This window comes from Eleutherodactylus coqui, chromosome 9, assembly GCF_035609145.1.
Source record: "Eleutherodactylus coqui strain aEleCoq1 chromosome 9, aEleCoq1.hap1, whole genome shotgun sequence".
Classification (NCBI taxonomy): Eukaryota; Metazoa; Chordata; class Amphibia; order Anura; family Eleutherodactylidae; genus Eleutherodactylus; species Eleutherodactylus coqui.
The window spans coordinates 100,714,674-100,736,985 of NC_089845.1; the positions used below are offsets into that span (position 1 = coordinate 100,714,674).

Genomic DNA, 22,312 nt, shown 5'->3' on the forward strand with positions numbered 1-22,312 from the left:
AGAAGATATAGGTGACGCCTGGCACCGGTGATGCCTAAGCAGATACATGTGACGCCTGGCACCGCTGATACCTAAGAAGATATAGGTGACGCCTGGCACTACTGATACCTAAGCAGATACAGATGACGCCTGGCACCACTGATACCTAAGCAGATACAGGTGACGCCTGGCACCACTGATACCTAAGAAGATATAGGTGATGCCTAGCACTGCTGATACCTAAGAAGATATAGGTGACGCCTGGCAACGCTGATACCTAAGAAGATACAGGTGACGCCTGGCAACGCTGATACCTAAGAAGATACAGGTGACGCCTGGCAACGCTGATACCTAAGAAGATACAGGTGACGCCTGGCAACGCTGATACCTAAGAAGATACAGGTGACGCCTGGCAACGCTGATACCTAAGAAGATACAGGTGACGCCTGGCAACGCTGATACCTAAGAAGATACAGGTGACGCCTGGCAACGCTGATACCTAAGAAGATACAGGTGACGCCTGGCAACGCTGATACCTAAGAAGATACAGGTGACGCCTGGCAACGCTGATACCTAAGAAGATACAGGTGACGCCTGGCAACGCTGATACCTAAGAAGATACAGGTGACGCCTGGCAACGCTGATACCTAAGAAGATACAGGTGACGCCTGGCAACGCTGATACCTAAGAAGATACAGGTGACGCCTGGCAACGCTGATACCTAAGAAGATACAGGTGACGCCTGGCAACGCTGATACCTAAGAAGATACAGGTGACGCCTGGCAACGCTGATACCTAAGAAGATACAGGTGACGCCTGGCAACGCTGATACCTAAGAAGATACAGGTGACGCCTGGCAACGCTGATACCTAAGAAGATACAGGTGACGCCTGGCAACGCTGATACCTAAGAAGATACAGGTGACGCCTGGCACCGCTGATACCTAAGAAGATACAGGTGACGCCTGGCAACGCTGATACCTAAGAAGATACAGGTGACGCCTGGCACCGCTGATACCTAAGAAGATACAGACGACGCCTGGCACCGCTGATACCTAAGAAGATACAGGCGACGCCTGGCACCAATGAGGCACAAGATGAGTCGGGTGATGCCAGGCACCACTAATACATAAGATGATATGGGTGACGCCTGGCACTACAAAGCTAGAAGATGATATGGGTAATGCCAGCCACCACTGATCTACAAGAAAACAAAGCAGATGCCACCTGGCACCACAGGGCTGTAAGGGTGAAGTACTGTGCAGCTGGTTGTATGTGTTACATCTGACACTTTACTTTGTTGCCTGTCTTCTATGCAATTTGCTTTAGGTCCCCGTCTTCCTCTGATTAAACTCCTTTATGCCCTTGCACCCGTTGTCCTCCATATTGTCCCGGTCGCCTCTGATTAGACCCCACATTATCCTGTTGCGCTCCTCATTCCCCATATTGCCCCGGCCTCCCGGGCTGTGTAACTCCCCCATCCTCCCCCTCTGCTGTTTGCACTAAGGTTATAAATCTAGAAGTTGCGCAGCTTGTTTGTACAGAACTGTCCACCCCCTCCTCCACCAAAGACCAATCCCTCCTGGTAATCCTCCGGCCATCTCTTGTGGAGACTTCATCTTGCAGTTGGATGTATCTTAGGTTTCTTCGTTGGCCACCTTTACTATATAGAGGGTGACGCAGCTGTCCGTACACTGAACATGTAAACCTATTCATCAATCGGGCAGCTCAGGATGAACAGAACTATAGGTCCCTCCTAGATAGTGCAGTGCGGCGGAGCACCAGATTGTATGTGTCTGATGTGAAGGGTGAGTTAGCACTGTAGTGGGAGGCTGTGCAAGAAGACTGTGACCTCTGGGGGATTCTGGTGGAGGCTGTCATCTATGTTGTGGCAAGGTGGATTCTGGTGGAGGCTGTGATCTGTGTTAAAGCACAGGATATTCTGGTGGAGGCTATTATCCTTGTTGGGGCAAAGGGGATTCTGGTGGATGCCGTTGCCCGTTTTGGGGCACTGGGGATTCCGCTGGAGGCCGTTGCCCGTTTTGGGGCACTGGGGATTCCGCTGGAGGCCGTTGCCCGTTTTGGGGCAGTGGGGATTCCGCTGGAGGCCGTTGCCCGTTTTGGGGCAGTGGGGATTCCGCTGGAGGCCGTTGCCCGTTTTGGGGCAGTGGGGATTCCGCTGGAGGCCGTTGCCCGTTTTGGGGCAGTGGGGATTCCGCTGGAGGCCGTTGCCCGTTTTGGGGCACTGGGGATTCCGCTGGAGGCCGTTGCCCGTTTTGGGGCACTGGGGATTCCGCTGGAGGCCGTTGCCCGTTTTGGGGCACTGGGGATTCCGCTGGAGGCCGTTGCCCGTTTTGGGGCACTGGGGATTCCGCTGGAGGCCGTTGCCCGTTTTGGGGCACTGGGGATTCCGCTGGAGGCCGTTGCCCGTTTTGGGGCACTGGGGATTCCGCTGGAGGCCGTTGCCCGTTTTGGGGCACTGGGGATTCCGCTGGAGGCCGTTGCCCGTTTTGGGGCAGTGGGGATTCCGCTGGAGGCCGTTGCCCGTTTTGGGGCAGTGGGGATTCCGCTGGAGGCCGTTGCCCGTTTTGGGGCAGTGGGGATTCCGCTGGAGGCCGTTGCCCGTTTTGGGGCAGTGGGGATTCCGCTGGAGGCCGTTGCCCGTTTTGGGGCACTGGGGATTCCGCTGGAGGCCGTTGCCCGTTTTGGGGCACTGGGGATTCCGCTGGAGGCCGTTGCCCGTTTTGGGGCACTGGGGATTCCGCTGGAGGCCGTTGCCCGTTTTGGGGCACTGGGGATTCCGCTGGAGGCCGTTGCCCGTTTTGGGGCACTGGGGATTCCGCTGGAGGCCGTTGCCCGTTTTGGGGCACTGGGGATTCCGCTGGAGGCCGTTGCCCGTTTTGGGGCACTGGGGATTCCGCTGGAGGCCGTTGCCCGTTTTGGGGCAAGGGGGATTTTGGTGGAGGCTGTGGGGCAAGGGGATTCTGGCGGAGGCTGTGATCTGTGCTGCGGCAAGGGGGATTTCGGCGGAGACCGCCATCCAGGGGTGAGTGGGTCTTGTGATCTGATCATGTGTAGGTGATTGTGACACCCTGCAGGCTGCTTTCGCTCTGCGTGAGCCGCAGAGTTGTTTGCTCTTGTCACTTGATCAATGTTGTGATTGTAGGTGGCTGTGGGAACACCAGGAGATGGTTTAGGACTCGCACCTCAGCTTAGTGGTAGCACAGCTGGATCTCTGCACTTAGTGGAGATTCCTTTTATCTCCAGGTCTTTCATAACTTGGTCGTTTGTCTTCATGTGCAAGTTGGTAGAAAGGACTTTTGCCTGTTGGTGGTCAGAGGTGGTGGACACCCACTTATAGGGTGGAGGGGGTGCTTTGGGATCAGACGTTCTAGTTTTCATATCCCTTTCTCTTTGCAGCAGGTGGAGACGTCCCTGTTCCCTGTTATTTCGTTGTGTTTGTCCGTCTGACAGCCGATGATGATGACGATCTGAGCTTCCGAAGAGGAGACACCATGTAGAAGCCTCCATCATCTGCACACCCATCGCTACCCAGAAGGAGCCCACGACTGGCGCAGCATTGAGGAACCGTGTTCAACGCTGACATCGCTAATCAGCGTCCAACATGGCCAACGTGAAGCGTAAGTACCGTAACTACCCAACACAGCATTGGCTGGAGCCCCCTACCGGCTCTGTTGGATAAAAAAAGTACACTACTGATTGCAAAAAAGGCCACATAAAATGCAGTGTGTGACTGACGCCCAAGCCTCATTCACATGGGACAGTTGTCACTCTCTGCTTGCTGTCCATGACTGCGCCCATTACCCTAGTGTATAGCTCTTGTAATTGGTAGCATCAAGCCCGTCTGTGTCTAGTTATTCACATAGTACTGGAGGTCTCTCCGGGACCTGGTGCTGTGGATATGTGATCCGTGCTGGGCATATGCCCCCAGTGCAGTGATCTGCGGACACAGGGTAACATGACTTATATCCATCTTTACCCAGGCTTGGCCGCCACACTCATGGATGCCTCCACAGACAAGGACCCTGATGTACAGGAGCAGATCTATAGCTCTCTGTGCTTCATGGGGGAAAAGACCCCGGAGGAGGTGCTAGAGGCCTGTGATTCATACCTGCGCCAACATGATAAGGTATGGAGCTCCCTATGATTACTGTATGATGTGCTTGTGTGCAGTATGAAGATGTTTGTATGATCGATATGTTTATGAATTATAATGGTGTCTGTATGATATTTATATATGCGGTTTGACTGTGTGTGTAGGTCAGGTATGATGGTGTGGATATGAGGTATAAGGGTGAGTATATGGTGTGTATGTATATATGAGGTATTATGGCATCTGTAGGATGTGTATATATGTGGTATGGCTGTATGATTGTGTCCGTATTGTTTGTATGTAAAATGACGGTATCTGTAGGATGTGTGCACATATACAATATGACAGTGAGTATCTGATGTGTGGGGGGGAGGGGGGGTTATGATGATGAGTTGTGTATGTACACGTGGTATGACAGTGTCTGTGTGATGTGGGTATATAAGAAGCATGAATGTGTCTGTATAATCAGTGTATGATGTGTATATACAATATGTAGTGTGATGGTATCTTTTTTAAAGTGTGTGAATATGCAGTGTGACTATGTATGATCAGTGTATGACATTTATATGGATAGCACAAAGTTTACCTTGCTTGTGATGGCAGAAAGTTATATTATTCTTAACCCAATAAAAAGCTATTGTTCTCTTATCTTAACAAGGAAATCCATTGTAAAGTAATTCAAAGTGTACCTAAACCACCTTTTATAGCAAGTGATTTCACAGTTGAGCTGAAGAGTAGGCCCATTTAGACTCGTCCCCACATGTACTCGCTCCCTTGCAGTTGCACGGGAGCTAGTATCGCTGGCTCACTCACAGAGCGGCCAGCAGGGGGGTGGGGAGGCTGCAGGAGATTTCTCTCCTCGCTCTCCCCCGCCCCTCTCCATTGACTTAACATAGCGGCCGTTTAATACTGAACGACTGCTATTTACACTGCTATTTAAACTGACAGCATTATAAAGCAGACTTCTCATCATTTGCTGATTCACTTGTTCAAACGATTCTTCGCTTTGTGTAACCCTAACCCATCTGTATATACAGTATGACTTTTTGATGCGTATATAAAGTATGACGGGGTCTGTATGATGAGTGTATTACGTGTAACATGGAGTTGCAGGTTGTGGCATTCCTGACTTTGTTACTTTGTTCCATACCAGTTATCTTATGTCCATCGCACAATCATTTTGAGAGCAATGGAGACCGTGGTGAAGAACAGTCTGAATAACCTCAACAAGGAAACCGCAAAACTGACCATTCTACTGGCATCCAGCGAGATGACCAAGTCTAAGGTGGGTGCCGTGGTTTTGGAGACGCCGTCTGTCCAGTTCTCGACTCGATAAGGTTAAAGGGAACCTGTCACCCTGTTAGGGGAGGTGATGGTGAACTGGATGATTTCTTTTTTCTTAATACTCCCTGGTTTTCCTCACCGAAGATCGCACGGCAATCTGAAAAGAGTCGGATTGCCGTGTGGCACGTGGAACCTGGGAGGGGGTGAGTATAAAAAAAAATATATATCACCGTACTTCCTGTCAACTTCCCTAGAAGGACCATAAATTAGTTTATGGTGCCTTAGGAAGGTGACAGGTTCCCTTTGAGGAAATCTCTAAGGTGATCGATCTTTGCCTTTTTAAAGTTTTTATTTTTTATTTTTGTGGCCTCCCAACAAAATACCCTATTGAAAAACAAGTGTAAATTTAATAGGAAATTAACCTTATTGGCTGGGACAATGTACTCAAAAATAAGAGTACAGACAGTAAATCGAAACTTTTAAAAACCATCTAAAATACTCACTGTGAGCAGTTTCATACCTTACAGGAATAAAAGAGTTAGGAATACGAGAAAACCAATGTGGCTTAATAAAGATGTAAAGGGGCAAAAAATAACAAAAAAGTGTTTAAACTGCTAAAACAAGAAGGCAGCGAAGAAGCAGTGAAAGCCTATAAGGAGAAAATAAGTAGTGTAAAAAAAAACAAACAAAAAAACAAAACCAGCAAAGGTGGAGACGGAGATCTTTATTGCCAAAGAGAGTAAAACTAAAGGTAACTTTACACGGTGCGATTATCGCCAGAATTCTGGCTGGAAACAGCGAATTTGGGTAATAATGGTTCCGTGTACATACGGCCGCCGACAGGGCACCAAGTGAGAAATTGCTCCCTAGTCAGTCGCTTGGTTTTTAGCAAAACTGAAAACCAAGCGACTATTGGGCCATGTAAACAGGAGCCGCTCAATATTACTATGAATGGAGGCAGGTGGTCTGAACGATCCCCGGCTGCTTCACCTCCATTTACTTGAAAGACTATTGCTCCTTTTGTAACCCACAGGTGCGATAGTTGGGTGGTACCCCGTGAGACAGCTGTTGGGCGCTTATGCTCCTGACAGTCATCTCATCTAAAGGTACCCTAAGAGGTGGCCTTCAACTATATAAATAGTAAAAAGATTAAAAGTGAAAGTCTTGGCACCTTAAAAAGTAATTAGCAATGAATTTTGGAACTTGATGAGAGGAGAAATCAAATCTATTAGTTTTTTTCTCTTCAGTGTATTCACACAGGAAAATGAAATGTGAGATGAAATATAGAGTGATAAAGTAAACTCTCCATTGAATATGGCTAGTCTAACCCAAGAAGTGTCAAGGTGCCTTAAAAAGATTAAACTAGACAAATCACCGGGTCCTGCAAGCAAACACCGCCCAGGTAATAAGGAAACTAAGTAATGTGATAGATAGACCATTGTTTCTTATGTTTAAGGACTCTATAGTGACGGGGTCTGTTCCACTGGATTGGCGTATAGCAAATGTGGTGCAGATATTCAAAATTGGGTCAAAAAGTGAACCTGGAAACCATAAGGCGGTAAGTCTGACTTCTATTACGGGTAGAAAATTTTAGAGGTTTCTAAGAGATTCTATCCTAGAGTACCTCAATGAAAATAGCTATAAAACTCCATATCAGCATGGGTTTATGAGCGATCGCTCCTGTCAAACCAACCTGATCAGCTTCTACAAGGAGGTAAGTTCTAGACTGGACCTGGGAGAGTCATTGGATCTTGTGTATCTGGACTTTTCCAAAGCGTTTGTGCTGTATAAAAGGTTGATATATAAAATGAGAATACTTGGTCTGGGTGAGAATGTGTGTAAGTGGGTAAGTAACTGGTCACTGACAGAAAGTAAGAGGGTGGTTATAAATGGTACATACTTTGATTGGACCACTGTTACTAGTGGGGTACCACTGGGGGCAGTACTGGGCTCTAGTCTTTTTAATATATTTATTAATGTCCTGGTAGAAGGATTGTGCAGTAAAATATTATTTGCAGATAATACAAAACTATGAAGTATTTAACACAAGAGAGGACAGTTTGCAGTTGCGAGAGGATCTGGATAGGTTTGGGGCAAAAAAAAGTGGCAAATGAGGTTTAACACTGATAAATGTAAGGTTCTGTACATGGGCAGGGGAAATACAGGTCACTATTACACACCAAATGGGAAACCATTGGGTAACACTGACATGGAAAAGGCCTTGGGGATTTTAGTTAACTGTAAGCTTTATTGGGGCAACCAGTGTCAGGCAGCTGCTGCCAAGGCAAATAGGATCATGGGGGGCATCAAAAGAGGTCTAGGGGCACATGATGAGAACATTGTTCTTCCTCTTTACAAGTCACTGGTCAGACCACACATGGAATATTGAGTACAGTTTTGGGCATCGGTACTCTAGAAGGACATATCAGAGCTTGAGAGGGTACAAAGGCGGGCAAATAAAGTAATAAATGGAATGGGCGGACTACAATTCCCAGAGAGGTTATCAAAATTAGGATTATTTAGTTTAGAAAGAAAAGGCACCTGGGGGGCGACCTAATAACAGTAAATAAATATATCAGGGGACAATACAGAGATCTCTCCCATCATCTATTCATACCCAGGACTGTGACTGTAACAAGGCGGCGCACTGGATCAGCACTGCAGGATAATAGGCTGAACTAGATGGACATGTGTCTTTTTTTTCAGCCTTATGTACTGTTACTATGTTGTTGTTGGTACACCGAGGAACAGAGTTATGTATATGTGATTATACATATTGTTGGTTTCTTCTAATTTTCGGGTGCTCTCGCCCTCAGGACATCATATTTGAATGGCAGCAGGCGGCCAGTAACGTCCTTGTGGCTGTCGGGAGACGTTTCATCAACAGCGTTATGGAGGAGATTCTGCTCAAGTTCCAGCCGGGGATTCTGCCGCATTTCTTCATCATGCAAACTTTGGCCAACCTGTCCATGGCTAATGGTATGTTCTAGAGCCCTTCATATATCTAGATATACACATGTGACAGGTAGGGGGCAGCTTATCACCTACTATCACTTAGGACATCACAAGTCACTGAGTCCGGTGACCTTATACAAGTTCAGGGGTAATGTTTACTGTCACCCTTGCCTGGGGCTCCATGTTGTCTGAACTCGGCCCCCTCGCACAGCTGCTGCATATGGTGACTGAGGATCTTCTGTTCTCTCTGCAGTATTTGGGATGGTCCCATTCCTGAACTCCATTCTGGGCACAATGCTCCCAATGTTGGGGATGGTGAAACAGGACCCCATGAAGGCCGTGTTCTGCGTTGGTGAGTGTGCTGGAGTCCGCTGTCGTACAGGGGGGTCACAATAGTGTTATGTTATATGGTGCCGGAGAACGTCATGAGAGGCGGAACTTCACTTGCTACACAATTAGTGGGGGAGGCAGGACGCCATACACCAGATGTAAGCAAGGTTTATATAATATATATATTATGGAGCTGATCTATGAGGCATCTCTGGGGGTGTTAGTTCTTGGTTCCTTTTTGTGCTCTGGAATGCTGCACAGGTGACAGGATGCCAACTAAGAACGGCCGTCGCACATGAGCGAGTCACAGGAAATGTAGTGAGCGCCGAAGAATGCTTATATATACTCCTTGTCAAAATTCAAGCACCTTGAAGTTGTCAGAATCGAATGAAACGTTTTGTGATTGTAATGTTGATATTGTGATTAGAAAATCAGAGCAAAAGGATCATTGATTGCAGAAAAACGACCCCTTGCAGGGAGGCTCTAGTACCCTCTTGTACCACCTCTAGCTTGGATACAAGATGTGATACAAGTGGGCATGGAGGCTCTAGTACCCTGTTGTACCGCCTCTAGCTTGGATGCACAATGTCATACAGGTGGGCATGGACGCTCTAGTACCTTGTTGTACCACCTCTACCTTGGATAAAAGATGTGATACAGGCAGACATGGAGGCTCTAGTAGCCTATTGGGCTGCCTTTAGCTTGGATACAAGATGTGATACTGGCTGACATGGAGGCATACAGGTTCTGTATGGTATCCTAAAAAAAAGTGGTCAGGGAATCCTAATATTGTGAGTTCCCCCCATATCTGTTCAAAGACCACTATCCTTTTAGTTTTCTCTATTCCAATATTTGGTATACACTAGTTGCACACTTAACCCGTAACCAATTATTGATTCAGATACCACGCTGAGCTTCTTGATCTTACAAGCCCGTAGGCTGTGGAAGTGGGCATCCCAGATGGTCCCATACATATTCTATTGGTGATAAATCTGATGACCAGGCAACCACGGAAGTGTGACAATGTTGTGGGGACATTCCGGTTACCTCTTGTATGTGCAGCCGAGCATTATCCTGCTAGAAGCCGCCATGAGAGGAACACATGTGGTTGCAGGATGTCCTGAACATATCGCTGAGCTGTCATTGTCCCTCGTACAACTACTAGGGATGACCGACTGTTATATGTGATGGCCCCACAGACCATCACACAAGCAGGGGGCAGTGTGCCACTCCACAGCAAAGGGAGGATTGAGGTGCTTACCTCTAGGTCTCCAGGCACGAACATGGCCATCATCCATGCCCAAACTATACCTGGATTCATCGCTAAAGGCCACCCAATTCCACTCCGCAGCGTCCAGTTTCATAATTCAAGACACAACTGAAAACGTAGGTGACAGTCTGTGTCAAAGGCAGAGCATGTAATGGGCAACGTGAAACCAAATGTCTTTCAGCCAAGCGCCTGGAAATGGTTCCTACAGACATTGGGGTGTAACGATGGTGTCACCTGTCTCTGGATGGCAGACGACTAAGCTGCTGGTGCTTGTCAGATGATCAGACTATTCTCTCTACTATCGTGGTCTGTCGGGGGCCCTGAGCCCGGTCACCTTGTGTGCCCTCACACATCTGCTGGTCCCAACACCTCCTACCAGTCTGGGCAGAACGGCCGGTGGGGGACAATTCGCTGATATGGCCTCCAGCTTCTCACACCTCAATAATGCGTCCCTCTCAGACTCTGGTAAAGGGGTGACATCTCTTCTCTGCGTCGTAGAGGCATCTAGTGGTCAGTAAGTTCTACACAAGCGGAAGAAGAGGTCACTACACACAAGGAGCCTCCGAGAGCCTTTTATAGCCTAAGGGGGGGAACTACTTTTAGGGCCTCCAGGGACAAGAACGTCCGCACAATCCTGTCTTTGAGCTCTATAGACAGTTCTTTCCTCCTCAAGACTTGGTTTTGGCTCTGTTATGCATTGTGAGCTGTGAGACCTTTATATAGACAGGGGTATGTCTTTTAAAATTATGTCCAATTAACTAAATTTACCCCAGGGGACTCCATTCAAGGTGTAGAAACATCTCAAAGATCAGGAGAAATGGGAGGTCCCCAGAACTACATTTCAAGTGTCATAGCAAAGGGTGTGAATACTTGCTTATGTCAATGCAAAATGTTGGAGATCTTACGTTTTTGTTTTTAACTTTACAAACATTCTGTTTTCACTTTGTCATTATGGGGTATTGAGTGGGGGAGGGATATATTTTGTAATACAGTATATATTATATGCACCGCAGTAATGTACACTATCTTGCCAAAAGGATTTGGACACCTGAGCAAGAGTTAAAAGTAGTATTTCTTTCCATATGTTAATACTTAGTGGGCCCTTCTTTGACCCAAAGAACATTAGATACTTTTGTGGCTTACTTTCTACTAAAGTCTGATCCACTTTCCTTCATTCATCCTGCAAACGTCTGGCAGGTTCTCTCAAAGAAGATGCATCAGCTTGTCTACAGCGATGCAAGGAGCATTGTCATTGAATAGTTGAACTATAAAAAAAATGTTCTATGGAGTGATGAATCACACTACTCTATCTTCAAATCAGATGGACATACCTGGGTGTAGAGGATGCCTGGGGAACGGCTTTTGGGTGTGTTGTGCCAGCAGTTAAATACAAAGGTTCCTATGTGGTCTCGGGATTTGTTACATGGCATGGTCTCGGTCCGTTGGTTGTAGTGACAAGGACCATGAACAGGTCATCCTTGACAATAAGGTGCTGCCGACCACATGGCAATACTCTGGAAATGGTCAGCCAAACTTCCAACAAGACAATGCGCCTTATCACAAATCCATCGCTGTTCTACGTTGGTTTGAGGATATAGATGTTCCACGATTGGACCTGCAGAGTCCAACCTGAACCGTACTAAACTTCTTTGGGGCGAACTGTAACGTCTGGTCAGCAAATATGGTCAGCGTCCAACTTAGAAATTTGCAGCATGAATGGAGGAAAGTACCAGCTGAAGTGTATTAGACAATAATAGAAAGTATGGCATTGAGAGTATCAATGACGTTAGGGCCAAAGGTGCCCCACTAGTTATTAACATATTGAAATAACTATTACTTTTGATTCTTGCCCAGGTGTCCAATTACTTTTGCTAGGATAGTGTACATAGGTGCCTACACACATAGGCAGCTCCCTATCTCTGTAGTATTTCTAAACATACTCGTAGTTTCTATAGTTGGTTAATGAGATTCCCTGCAGTTTACTGGTGATAATTAATGTCTCCGTGTCTCTGGCCGTAGATCAGAGCCATACGCATGCCCCCCACTACTTCCTCTTCTCTGACAGTTTCTCCCTCGCTGATCGCGTTGACAGCGATATTATGCTATATGTGACTCTGGGCGCCACGTCTGCATCATTGCAGTATGGTGCAGAGGTCATAGACTCTGTATGTGTATATAAACATGAGTGGGGGGCTTCACATCCCTCCTTGTCACTCTTCTCATCTATCAGCCCTGCAGCATTTCAGTGAGAGTATTCAGGAATATCTTGCTAACCTGGACAAGGCCCCGGACCCCACCGTGCGGAAAGACACCTTCTCCAGTGACCTCTTCAGCGCTTATGATGTCCTGTTCAATAATTGGCTGCAGAATCGCGAGTGCAAGGTGAGAAAGTGCAGCCTGCCCTCCGCAAGCTATTGGCTTCACTCCCAATGCAGACATAAGAGTTCTCAAGCCTTCTTTATCAGTAAGGGTGCTCAGAGTTCACTCATGCAGTCTGTTCATACAGGCAGATAAATCAGTTGTTCACATTTACTGTATAAAGGAATGAGAATGACTAACTGATCGATATTTAAACCGAAAGATTTGCAAACTAATTATCGTTTGATCATTGGCCGTGTTTACATGCAGCGATCATTGATCAAATTCGAATGATCCAGCTATTTTATTTTTTGAACGACAGTCGTTCCTTGTTGATGCACCTTAAGATTGTGAACTCTCTCAGGATGTCGGGGCCACCATTATTGTTCTGACCCCATATCCCCCTCCTTGTAGGTCAGACTCGCTGTGGTGGAGGCTCTCGGTCCCATGAGTCACTTACTTCCCAATGAGAAGCTGGAGGAACAACTTGCTCGCCTCCTTCCTGGCATCTTATCCCTGTATAAGAAGAATGTGGAGCCTTTCTATGTGACTAAAGTGAGTGCACCTGAGCTGTGTGATCGCCTGGATCTCCCTCACCCTCCTGTATCCGTTTGGGTTCAGATCTTGACATGTCTTGGTTTTCTCCTATCCAGAGCCTGTGTCAAATACTGGAAAGTGCGGTGTCTAATGAGAGTCGCACGCTAGAGCCTCAGATAGACTCTGTGCTGTCGGTGCTGCACACCCAGGTGAGCTCATGGCTGCGCCAAGCGCTCTGTGCCGTACAATCCACCATTCACTCTGATGGGGCAGGGCAAATTAATTATTGTAGAGCTGACCCTTGTTCAGTCAGAACCGCTGAGCGTCCATGTCCGCTTTTTTAGGCTGGAGTCACACGGGACAGAAATCCTGCAGAAATCTTGCGGAATGACCACACCGAAGAAACGTGAGATTTCTGCGGGATAAGCACAGCTTCAAAACCCGTGGCCTTGAGCTGCGGGTTTTGGAGCGGTTTCGCCGCCGGCATTCTGCTGCGACTTTCTCTCCCCATAGAGAAGAGAGGCCGCTGCGGAAACGACAAAGGAATTGAGATGCTGCGGAATTAAATTCTGCGCCGCATATCTGTTTTCTTGCAGCTTGGCTGCAACGGATTGGCCACAGCGTGTGGACAAGATTTTTGCAAAATCTCGTCAATTTTGCTGGCTAATTCCGGGATTAGGAGCCACGGGCGGGATTGCCGCACGGTAGTTTGGCGGCCATTCTGCCCCATGTGAACCCCGCCTTACAGTAGATAAATGGCTAACAGACACCCCACCCCACCCGTTATCCTCCAGCCTTCTCTGCCAGTAGCTAAAAAAACAGCTGGTGCCCCAAGCCTTTTTTTTTGCCTGAGTAAAAGTGTGAAATAGACCCCCACAACCTCTATGCACAGCAAAAAGACCCATTTTACAGGCATTGAAAGTGCCAACACACAAGATACCCAAAACATATTTGAACCATTGAAGCTCGTATGATAACAGGATAAAAGTGGCCCTGATAGTGTCACAACCCCCTTAGTGGCTCCAATAGTAAGGTAATAGTGACCCCCATTAGTGTCCCCAGTAGTAGTAGTGTCCCTCTTAATGGACCTCCAGCTGAGCACCCACCCAACACCATCAGTCATTTAACTCACTCAGTCTGTAGCTCCGATCTAGCAGCCACCACTGCTGTAATCTGCCTGCCCAGCGTCTGCATTGCGTACAGGATGGCATCTGCGTGCAGGAATGCTGGTAAAAAATACGGCCAGTAAAAAAATAAATACTGGCCTTAATTACCTGCCGGGCCGGTGACCTATCGGCCAGGTGGCAACCCAGCTGAGTTACGGCAGGCTCAAGTCGTCTCATGTTAGGCGCATCCCTGGCTAAAATCCACAAGCCACACACACACTATGTGGTCACCGGATCTTGGCAATAATAGGCCAGACTGCAGCTGTTGATGGCCACTCAGCCCTCTCTGGCTTGCAGTCTTTGGCTTTTGCTGTTTGCAGTTTTTCGTCCCTGCTCCCTGTGGCTGCCAGGCTTCATGTCTGATATGCTGGGAGGCAGCTGAACTCGCACGTTTTTTGGAGGCCCGGACAGCAGTGATGAGTCTGATGCAGGTGCTGTGAACGGAGAAGTCTTGTGTCCACCTTCTGTCATTGACGTGTCCATGTTGTCCCATTGCAGATCTGCTCTTCCACGGAGGCGCTCACACAGATGCTGGTGAGGAATCGCAATGAGATTCTGCGCTGCTTCACTGTTCTCGGTAAGAGGGAGAGCGGTGGATATTCTGGATATATGGGCTGAATCTCTCCTATCTTGATGTCCGTGTGTTATCCCGTAAGGTTGTTTTACTGATAAGCTTTTAATGGGGTATTCTGGGCATTTAATTCTTTTTAGTGCCGTTGACCTATCCACAGGATAGCTTATCAGTAGTTAATCAACAGAGATCCGCTGCTTAGGAACCCTGGCGATCACTGGATTTCAACCCCTGCTCTCGCTACAGTAGGGTCGGACATTCACATTGGGGTCAGAGCCAGAAGCGCTATAGATGGTATAGCACTGATTTTCAATGGAAGCGAGGCCTTATGTGGCACTTCCAACTGCGACTCCAATGCGGACACAGCCATCAACTTCAACCCGCTGTAGTGAGTGCGGGGGCTGAGATCAGGTGATCACTAGGGGTCCTGAGTGGCGGAAAACCCACCAATCAACTACGGATGGCCTATCCTGGGTATAGGTCATTAGTACTAAAAGGGGTTAAATGCCCAGAATACCCCCTTAGATCCCTCATGCCATTTATCAGAGGTCCCGATCATAAGTCCTTGTGTAACTAATACTATGCTATACCTGGTGAAGGCCTCCAGAATAGCGAATGACACTGGGCCCTTGATCAGGCAGTGGACCCTCAGATTTATCGGGGTTGCGGGGTGGATGTTACATAATGACCAGCATTAATGGTCACTGAGGCTTTGTAATAACTTCCATTTCTCTGTCCTGCAGCCTCCATTTTCCCAGATCACCTGTTGTCTTATCTGCTCCCCAAAATGGAGGCCAATAACCCCAAAGTGCGTATGGGGACCCTAATAATCCTGAAGCAAGTCATAAACTCTGCGGGTAAGTCGGGGCGTCGCATTAGTACAAGCATGCACAGAGCCTTCTAGGGAGCGGATGTGATCATGTAACATCACCCCCACTGTAGGGACCTGACACCAGTAGTAATCTTATATGGGATTTCCAACATTGATGAACCAGCCTAAGGATAGTTCTGTAGGGGGTCTGGCTCCTGGCATCCCCTCTGAAGACACTAAAGGACTCGTATCTCTTCATTATTACCTGTCACAGCGCTGCACATTTTGTAGTGGCGATGCCTGTTACTGCAGCTCTTTACCTTTGACCTGGATAAGTCTGAGCTGCAGTATTAGGAACAGCCATCACCAAGCGCCCCTTCAGCCAGCTGATCGGCCAGGGTACCAGGAGTCTGACCCCTACAGAGCTGACACTGATGACCTATCTTCAAGAAAGACCATTAATATTGGATTTCAAGTTAAACTTTCACATGTAACGGAATTGGTGTGGATCTGCACCGAAATCCACTATGTGTGAATGTACCCTTTAAAGCACCACTGTCAGGTCTCCTGTATATAGAGTGCCTGTACTGTTCTCATCTTCGACTTCTTCCTGAATTTTAGCACCGTTGATGGAAGTAAAGAAGCCACTGATTCTTGCCGCAGTCCGACAACCTCTCCAGGACACTAGCAATCGGGTGAGTGTGCAGGTTGGGGAACCCAGGTCATGTCCCATCATCCCCTATACGTGGATGTACGCCTAAGCCACCCCTCCCCCACTAGATGTGACAATGGAATACAGCGAGATACAAAGGCTCCGAGGTTTGATGGTATATTGTTCAGATAGAGCATTGTGTTTTGACCTCCTGAATCCGCTCTGTGCCCCTCATCCACGTGGCCATGTCTAGTACTGCAGCTCACCCTCATTAAAGGAGTTGTCCAGTTGCAAACTATTGATGGCCTATTTTTAGGATAGACCCACAATAAAATAGATCAGCGGGCTTCTGCCTCCTGGGAACCCCACCGATCAGCTGTTTGCTGGATCAGAGCGTGTATGCACAGAGCTGATTTCTGCAGAAAGCAGACAGCTCTGTTTCCACTACAATGGCCAGTCTTGGTATTACAAACAAAGTGTTAGGTTGTGCGGCTCGGACCTCTCGTTCTACAGGTTTCCATGAGCACACCTTCACAGGTGGGTGTTAGTTGAGCTGCCTGGGTGTGGTATTTTCCAGCCCGGCAATCCCCCTAGTCTGCTACACATAAATACCAGCTTCTCTTGCCAGAGAATGCTGGTCATTTTATCTTCTTTATGAATTCTGTATTTAATCTCACTCTGAGCTATGTTATGCATGCTGGTCTGTAGTGTGTCTCTTACATTCCCTGAGGCCGGTCTGGACACCTGTAGTCCCCGTCTGCATCATATGCAGACCCCCTCTTCCCTTCTTTTTTACAGGTGTGGCCTCCAGACGTCTGATGACTTGTGTGTGTCGGATGGGTGATGCCTGACATGGTTCCCTGTATGTCAGTACGGTGTCTCTCTTTTTTTTTTTGGTGTGAGAATGCTTGCGCTTTCTATGGGTTATCTGTATGCATGTGAGCTCTAAATGTGATTTCTGTGTTGGGTTTGTCTGTCACCCTAGGGTTTTACCTTTGATGTTCAGTGTGCGTTTTGTGTGTGCTTCTGGCGTTTGTGTGAATACCGTTTTGCGTCCATGCTGAGGCTTGGTGCCCTGTTGTTGCGTGGACATAACACAAAGTACCCATTATTATAATTTGGAACTTTTCCTGTAATACCAAGCTTGGCCATTGCAGTGAGAATGGAGCTCTCTGCTTCCTGCAGAAATCAGCTCAGTGCATGAACATACTAGTCCAGCAAACAGCTGCTTGGTGGGGGTCCTGGTGGCCATCTATTATTGATGGCCTAGTCTAAGAATAGACAATCAACAGTTAGTAACTTGACAACTCCTTTATTTGCCTGGGATGCAATACCAGATATAAGGACACAGGCATAGGTGGTGCTGTGTAAGTGTGGTATACAGTCCAACCTCTGACATATGGTGCATAAACCTTCATAATTTTATGCAGGTCTCAACCTCCAGGAAATCATATGCTAGCTGAGACCCTCCTACGTGTATCCCTACCACCACAATACTGGATGCAGCAGTTGTCCTGATTGCTTTCTCACTCCTTGGTTATCTTTTGTCTTGTCGCTCCCTGATGTCTCCTTTCTTTTGTACCCTTCAGGTGAGGAAGGTGATGGTGCAGCTGATCAGTACTATGGCGCACCACGGATACCTGGAGCAGCCCGGGGGAGAGGTGATGGTAGAGTATCTCATCCGGCTGTGCTGTCTATCGTCAGAGACTTCGGTAAGATGTATTATGGGATTGATAGTAGCTGTCAACTCCATCACTTTACACTATTCACATGACCCCGATACCCCTTTTCCTTACCCCAGCACAGCCACTTGCCTTCATCTAGGAAGTGTTAATAGGTCCATGAATCCTACTAATGAACATTCCCCGATTCTCCAGCCTTCATGATTGCAAACCCTTCTGCCTTTGTGTCCCCATGATCGTCCTTAGCTTCCAGCAGCTGCCATGATGGCATTAATGATCTTCCGTTTTTCATTAACAGCTGAGGCGGCAGAACTCCGAACTAGAAGAAGTGACAGAAGAAAGTGTCCGACGGATCAGCATCAACACCCTGTACCTGATCAGCACCACCGTGGAACGCGTGACCAATGTGAGTGCGGCATTAAACCGCCGGCACCTCCCAGCTCATCCACACAAAACGTATTATCTCAGCCTTCTGCGAGCCACCATCTTTTTGTTTTACATTGTGCGGCTCTGAATGAGAAACAATTCATTCCTCTTCTGTAGTCTGATGCGGGGCGCCTACTTATTGGGAAGTGGTTAATGTCAGACCATTATACAGATGTCCTTAAAGGGATTGCTTGGGGATTTTATTCTATTGATGACCTATCCTCATGATAGGTCATAAATAGATGATTGGTAGGGTTCTGCTGCTCAGGATCTCTACTGATTGGCTGATATATAGGCCCACTATCAATGTGGTCAGAGCTGGAAGCAGATAGCGCTGCCAAGATTGCAGCTGCCTTGTTTGGTACTGCAGGCACAGCTCCCATTGACTTCAAAAAGAACTCAACCTGCAATACCAGCCTAGACCACTGCACTATGGACAGTAGGGTTATTACTTTTTTCACTTTTTTTTTTTTAATTTCAAATTTGAAAGTCTGTGGTGGCAAACGATGATTTTTAGCATATGACTCTCAAAAACTATTTCATTTTGGTAAATTGTAAAAAAAAACTCTGCACCTAACAAGATTTTGTTTTTAGCCTGAAGTATGAAATCTGAAAATAAAATACATGCGATTAGACATGAGAATTGTGAATTGACGAGGCTAACAATATTTAAACCAATTTTAAATAATAAACCAAATTTAGAGCATCTCTATGCAGCGCTTATCCATCCTCTGTGACTCATTATTTAATCTTTGCACATGACCTAGTAACTTTGTTGACAGAAATTCTTGTATTCAAGCTTGCATTAACCCTTTCCTAGTGAAGAGGCTTCTTTTCTTTATTATGTTTTACTACTTATAAACTCCTATATTTGTTGTTATTTGCTGTAAATGGCAAAATGAAATGATATTGGGTGCCGGAGGTTTTTACATGACCAAACGAAAATAACACCGGAAAACTAGCATATAGGCAAATGTTCATGAAATGCAACATCAGGAAAATTGGTATTTTAAAAAAAGTTAAAAAGTCATAAGCATCATGGACAGTTTGATCTGCTTCCTGGGCTGTCCATACTGACAGTGGTGCCGGAATCAGCTGATCAGTGGGTATCCTGAGTGGCAGACCCTCACCAGTCATCTCTTGATGACCTATCCTGTGGATAGGTCATCAGTAGAGATGAGCGAGTATACTTGCTAAGGCTAACTACTCGAGTGAGTAGTGCCTTAGCCGAGTATCCTCCCGCTCGTCTGTAAAGGTTAGGGCGAGAGGGAGAGAGAGGTCTCCCCTCCGTTCCTCCCCGCTCTCCCCCACCGCTCCACGCCCCGAATCTTTAGACACGAGCGGGAGGATACTCTGCTAAGGCACTACTCGCTCGAGTAGTTAGCCTTAGCGAGTATACTCGCTCATCTCTAGTCATCAATAGAAAAAATCCACAAACTCCCAGACAACCCCGTTAAATGAGATGGGGTTCATAAAGGTGTTTAGGGTACAGGTATGGCTTGGTGTAGCCTGAGATCAGTAGTCCATGTTCCATGTTACAGGTTCTGTGGCCCTACCTCCTGGAGTTCGTGGTCCCCATACAGTTCACAAACGCTCTGACTCCTGTCTGTAAGAGTCTGGTGCATCTGGGTCAGAAGAAGCAGGAAGAAGGCATGGAAAAGCTCCTCATAAACTACAACGTGAACGGTGAGGGTCCCCTATATATCAGATGACCCCCTCGTAGGAGCTCTGTATTCTTCTGTCTCCTTCACTCGTTACTTCCCCTCATGTCTTCTCCGTATGAGACATTTCACTGCAAAACATTCATCCCCTTGTTCTCTGTTTTGTGTTCACAGTGAATTTGCCGTCTCCGCATGCTTTATTTACACGTCTGCTGGTAAGTGTGACATTTAACCCTTTCAGGACCGCAGTTGATTCATTCGAACTTGCGGGCAATTTAAAAACCATGGGGCAAATATGTCCCTTGGTCCTCAAAGGGTTAAAAGGGATTATGCCAAGATATAAAGTTATCCCCGATCCTGCAGGATAGGGGATAACTTTGATTGGTGGGGATCTGATCACAATAATCCTGAGAACTGTTGTCCTGAAGGCCGCTGCATGAATGAAGCAAAAGTCGCACATGCACACCGCCGCTCCATTCATTTCAGCGGTAGTGCTGGAGATCGCGGAGTGCTTGACCTCTGAAATCTTCAGCTTTCCCATTGAAACTTCTTGCATTCCATTCATTCAGGGACCTTCATGGCCCTCATTCTTAAGATTGGACCGCCACCAATCATAAAGTTGTCCCCTATCTTGTGAAGAGGGGATAACTTTATGTCTTGGCACAACCCTTTTAAGTCTTATATATTGTATGTAGTTCTGAGATCTACAGAGGACAGTGAGGAGAAGGAGGCCCTTCTGTACTCACCTGTAGTAATGTATATAGTACTGAGATCTATAGAAGGACAGTGCGGAGGAGACCTTTCAATCCTCATATGTAGTAATGTGTATATAGTGCTGAGATCTATAGGAGGGCAGTGAGGAGGAGGAGACCCTTCTATCCTCATATGTAGTAATGTGTATATAGTGCTGAGATCTATAGGGGGACAGTGAAGAGGAGGAGACACTTCTTTTTTTAAACTCGTTTTATTGAACAATAAATATACTATAAGGTATATAAATGAATGCATACACCATAAATACTTAGTTAGGGGGAGATTATGTAGGCACATTATCCACACTTGATACATAAGTACAGTACACTCTAAGTGCAGCCCTTTTCAATAGACCTTGAAGCAGATCCTGACCGGGAGTTGTCTAGCAAATGGCACCTTAATAAGAAAGATCCAGTTATGAAACTGCCAGCGCTCCTCATTCAAAATTCCTAACAGGCAGATGCCCGGGTCGGGTGGGACTGGTATTTTCATTAGCTGGTTTAGAAATTCTGTGACCTCCCTCCAGTACGTATAGACGCCAGGGCAGCTCCATATTAAGTGACTAAGATTTGCACCCGGTACCTGGCATTGATGACACTGGTCGGTGGATACCCTGTTTGTTTATTTAATAACGTCTACTCGTATCAGATAGCACTGATGGAGTATGTACAACTGCGTTAGCTTATATTTTGCAGCTGGCAACACCATGGTATATGAGGCCATTGTCGTTTCCCACTCCTCTACGGTAAGGGAGGGAAAGAGCTCTTTCCATCTATTCATCACCTTCATTGGCATGTAGGAGATTTTGGAATGGAGCAAATTGGTATATAAAACCGATATCAGGCCTTCAGGGCTTTGGGAGCGCATTACCCCTATTAATGGATATAGTGAAAAGGGTTGTCTGGGCTCTGGAAATTGTGTCATGAGGGCATTTCGGAGCTGTGGGTATCTATAGAAGCCAATCCTCGGGACCTGGTAGAGTTGCTGTAACTGTTCAAAGGAGGCTAGTATTCCGTTGATATATAGGTGTCCTAACGTGGTGATTCCCAAGTGCACCCAGAACTGCTTATCTAGTAAATTCACAAGGTGCGAGAGCACTCTATTATCCCACAGAGGAGTTTCTAAGGGGTTGTCTGAGTACTTGGTCAGTGCTTTACATGCCTGCCACACTCTAACCACCAACTTATGGATAGGTAGCATCTGCTTGGACAGTAACTCCGGTTTTTCCAAAACTACCCACAGAGAAAGATATTTCAGACAGAAAAAACATTAGATGATGATCAGAGTTTGGAAGGGAGAACCTGATAGCCAGTGGCGAAAGAATATCTTACTTGTCCAGCTGAATAATACAGCTTGAAATATGGCAACGCTGGAGGAGACTCTTTTATCCTCGCCTGTAATAATGTATATAGTACTAAGATCTATAGGGGGACAGTGGGGAGCAGGAGACACTTCTATCCTCACCTTTTGTAAGGTGTATATAGTACTGAGATCTATAGGAGGGGAGTGAGGAGGAGGAGACCCTTCTTTCCTCACCTGTAGTAATGTGTATATAGTGCTGAGATCCATGGGAGGGCAGTGAGGAGGGGGAGACCCTTCTATCCTCACCTGTAGTAATGTGTGTGTGTATATAGTGCTGAGATCTATAGGGGGATATTGGGGAGGAGACACTTCTGTCCTCACCTGTAGTAATGTATATATTAATGAGATCTATAGGGGGCAGTGAGGAGAAGGAGAAGACACTTCTATCCTCACCTGTAGTAA

General features: G+C 46.9%; 1 protein-coding gene across 5 annotated transcripts in view; it reads left to right on the forward strand.

Annotated features, from left to right (window-relative positions):
- Positions 1-22,312, forward strand: part of MROH1 (maestro heat like repeat family member 1) — a 53,970-nt gene that overhangs the window by 1,330 nt on the left and 30,328 nt on the right. For 2 of the 5 annotated variants that reach the window (XM_066578179.1, XM_066578180.1), the window contains exons 2-17: positions 3,399-3,619; positions 3,983-4,128; positions 5,246-5,377; positions 6,833-6,934; positions 8,193-8,355; positions 8,585-8,683; positions 12,162-12,313; positions 12,704-12,844; positions 12,943-13,035; positions 14,491-14,569; positions 15,307-15,420; positions 15,996-16,069; positions 17,616-17,738; positions 18,007-18,114; positions 19,676-19,820; positions 19,970-20,010. In XM_066578179.1, the coding sequence (XP_066434276.1) occupies positions 3,604-3,619; positions 3,983-4,128; positions 5,246-5,377; positions 6,833-6,934; positions 8,193-8,355; positions 8,585-8,683; positions 12,162-12,313; positions 12,704-12,844; positions 12,943-13,035; positions 14,491-14,569; positions 15,307-15,420; positions 15,996-16,069; positions 17,616-17,738; positions 18,007-18,114; positions 19,676-19,820; positions 19,970-20,010 (1,728 nt within the window). In that variant the 5' untranslated portion in view covers positions 3,399-3,603. Of the gene's footprint in view, positions 1-1,584; positions 1,787-3,398; positions 3,620-3,982; positions 4,129-5,245; positions 5,378-6,832; positions 6,935-8,192; positions 8,356-8,584; positions 8,684-12,161; positions 12,314-12,703; positions 12,845-12,942; positions 13,036-14,490; positions 14,570-15,306; positions 15,421-15,995; positions 16,070-17,615; positions 17,739-18,006; positions 18,115-19,675; positions 19,821-19,969; positions 20,011-22,312 lie in introns of those variants that run through there. The other 3 variants (XM_066578178.1, XM_066578181.1, XM_066578182.1) reach the window with 3 other exon arrangements.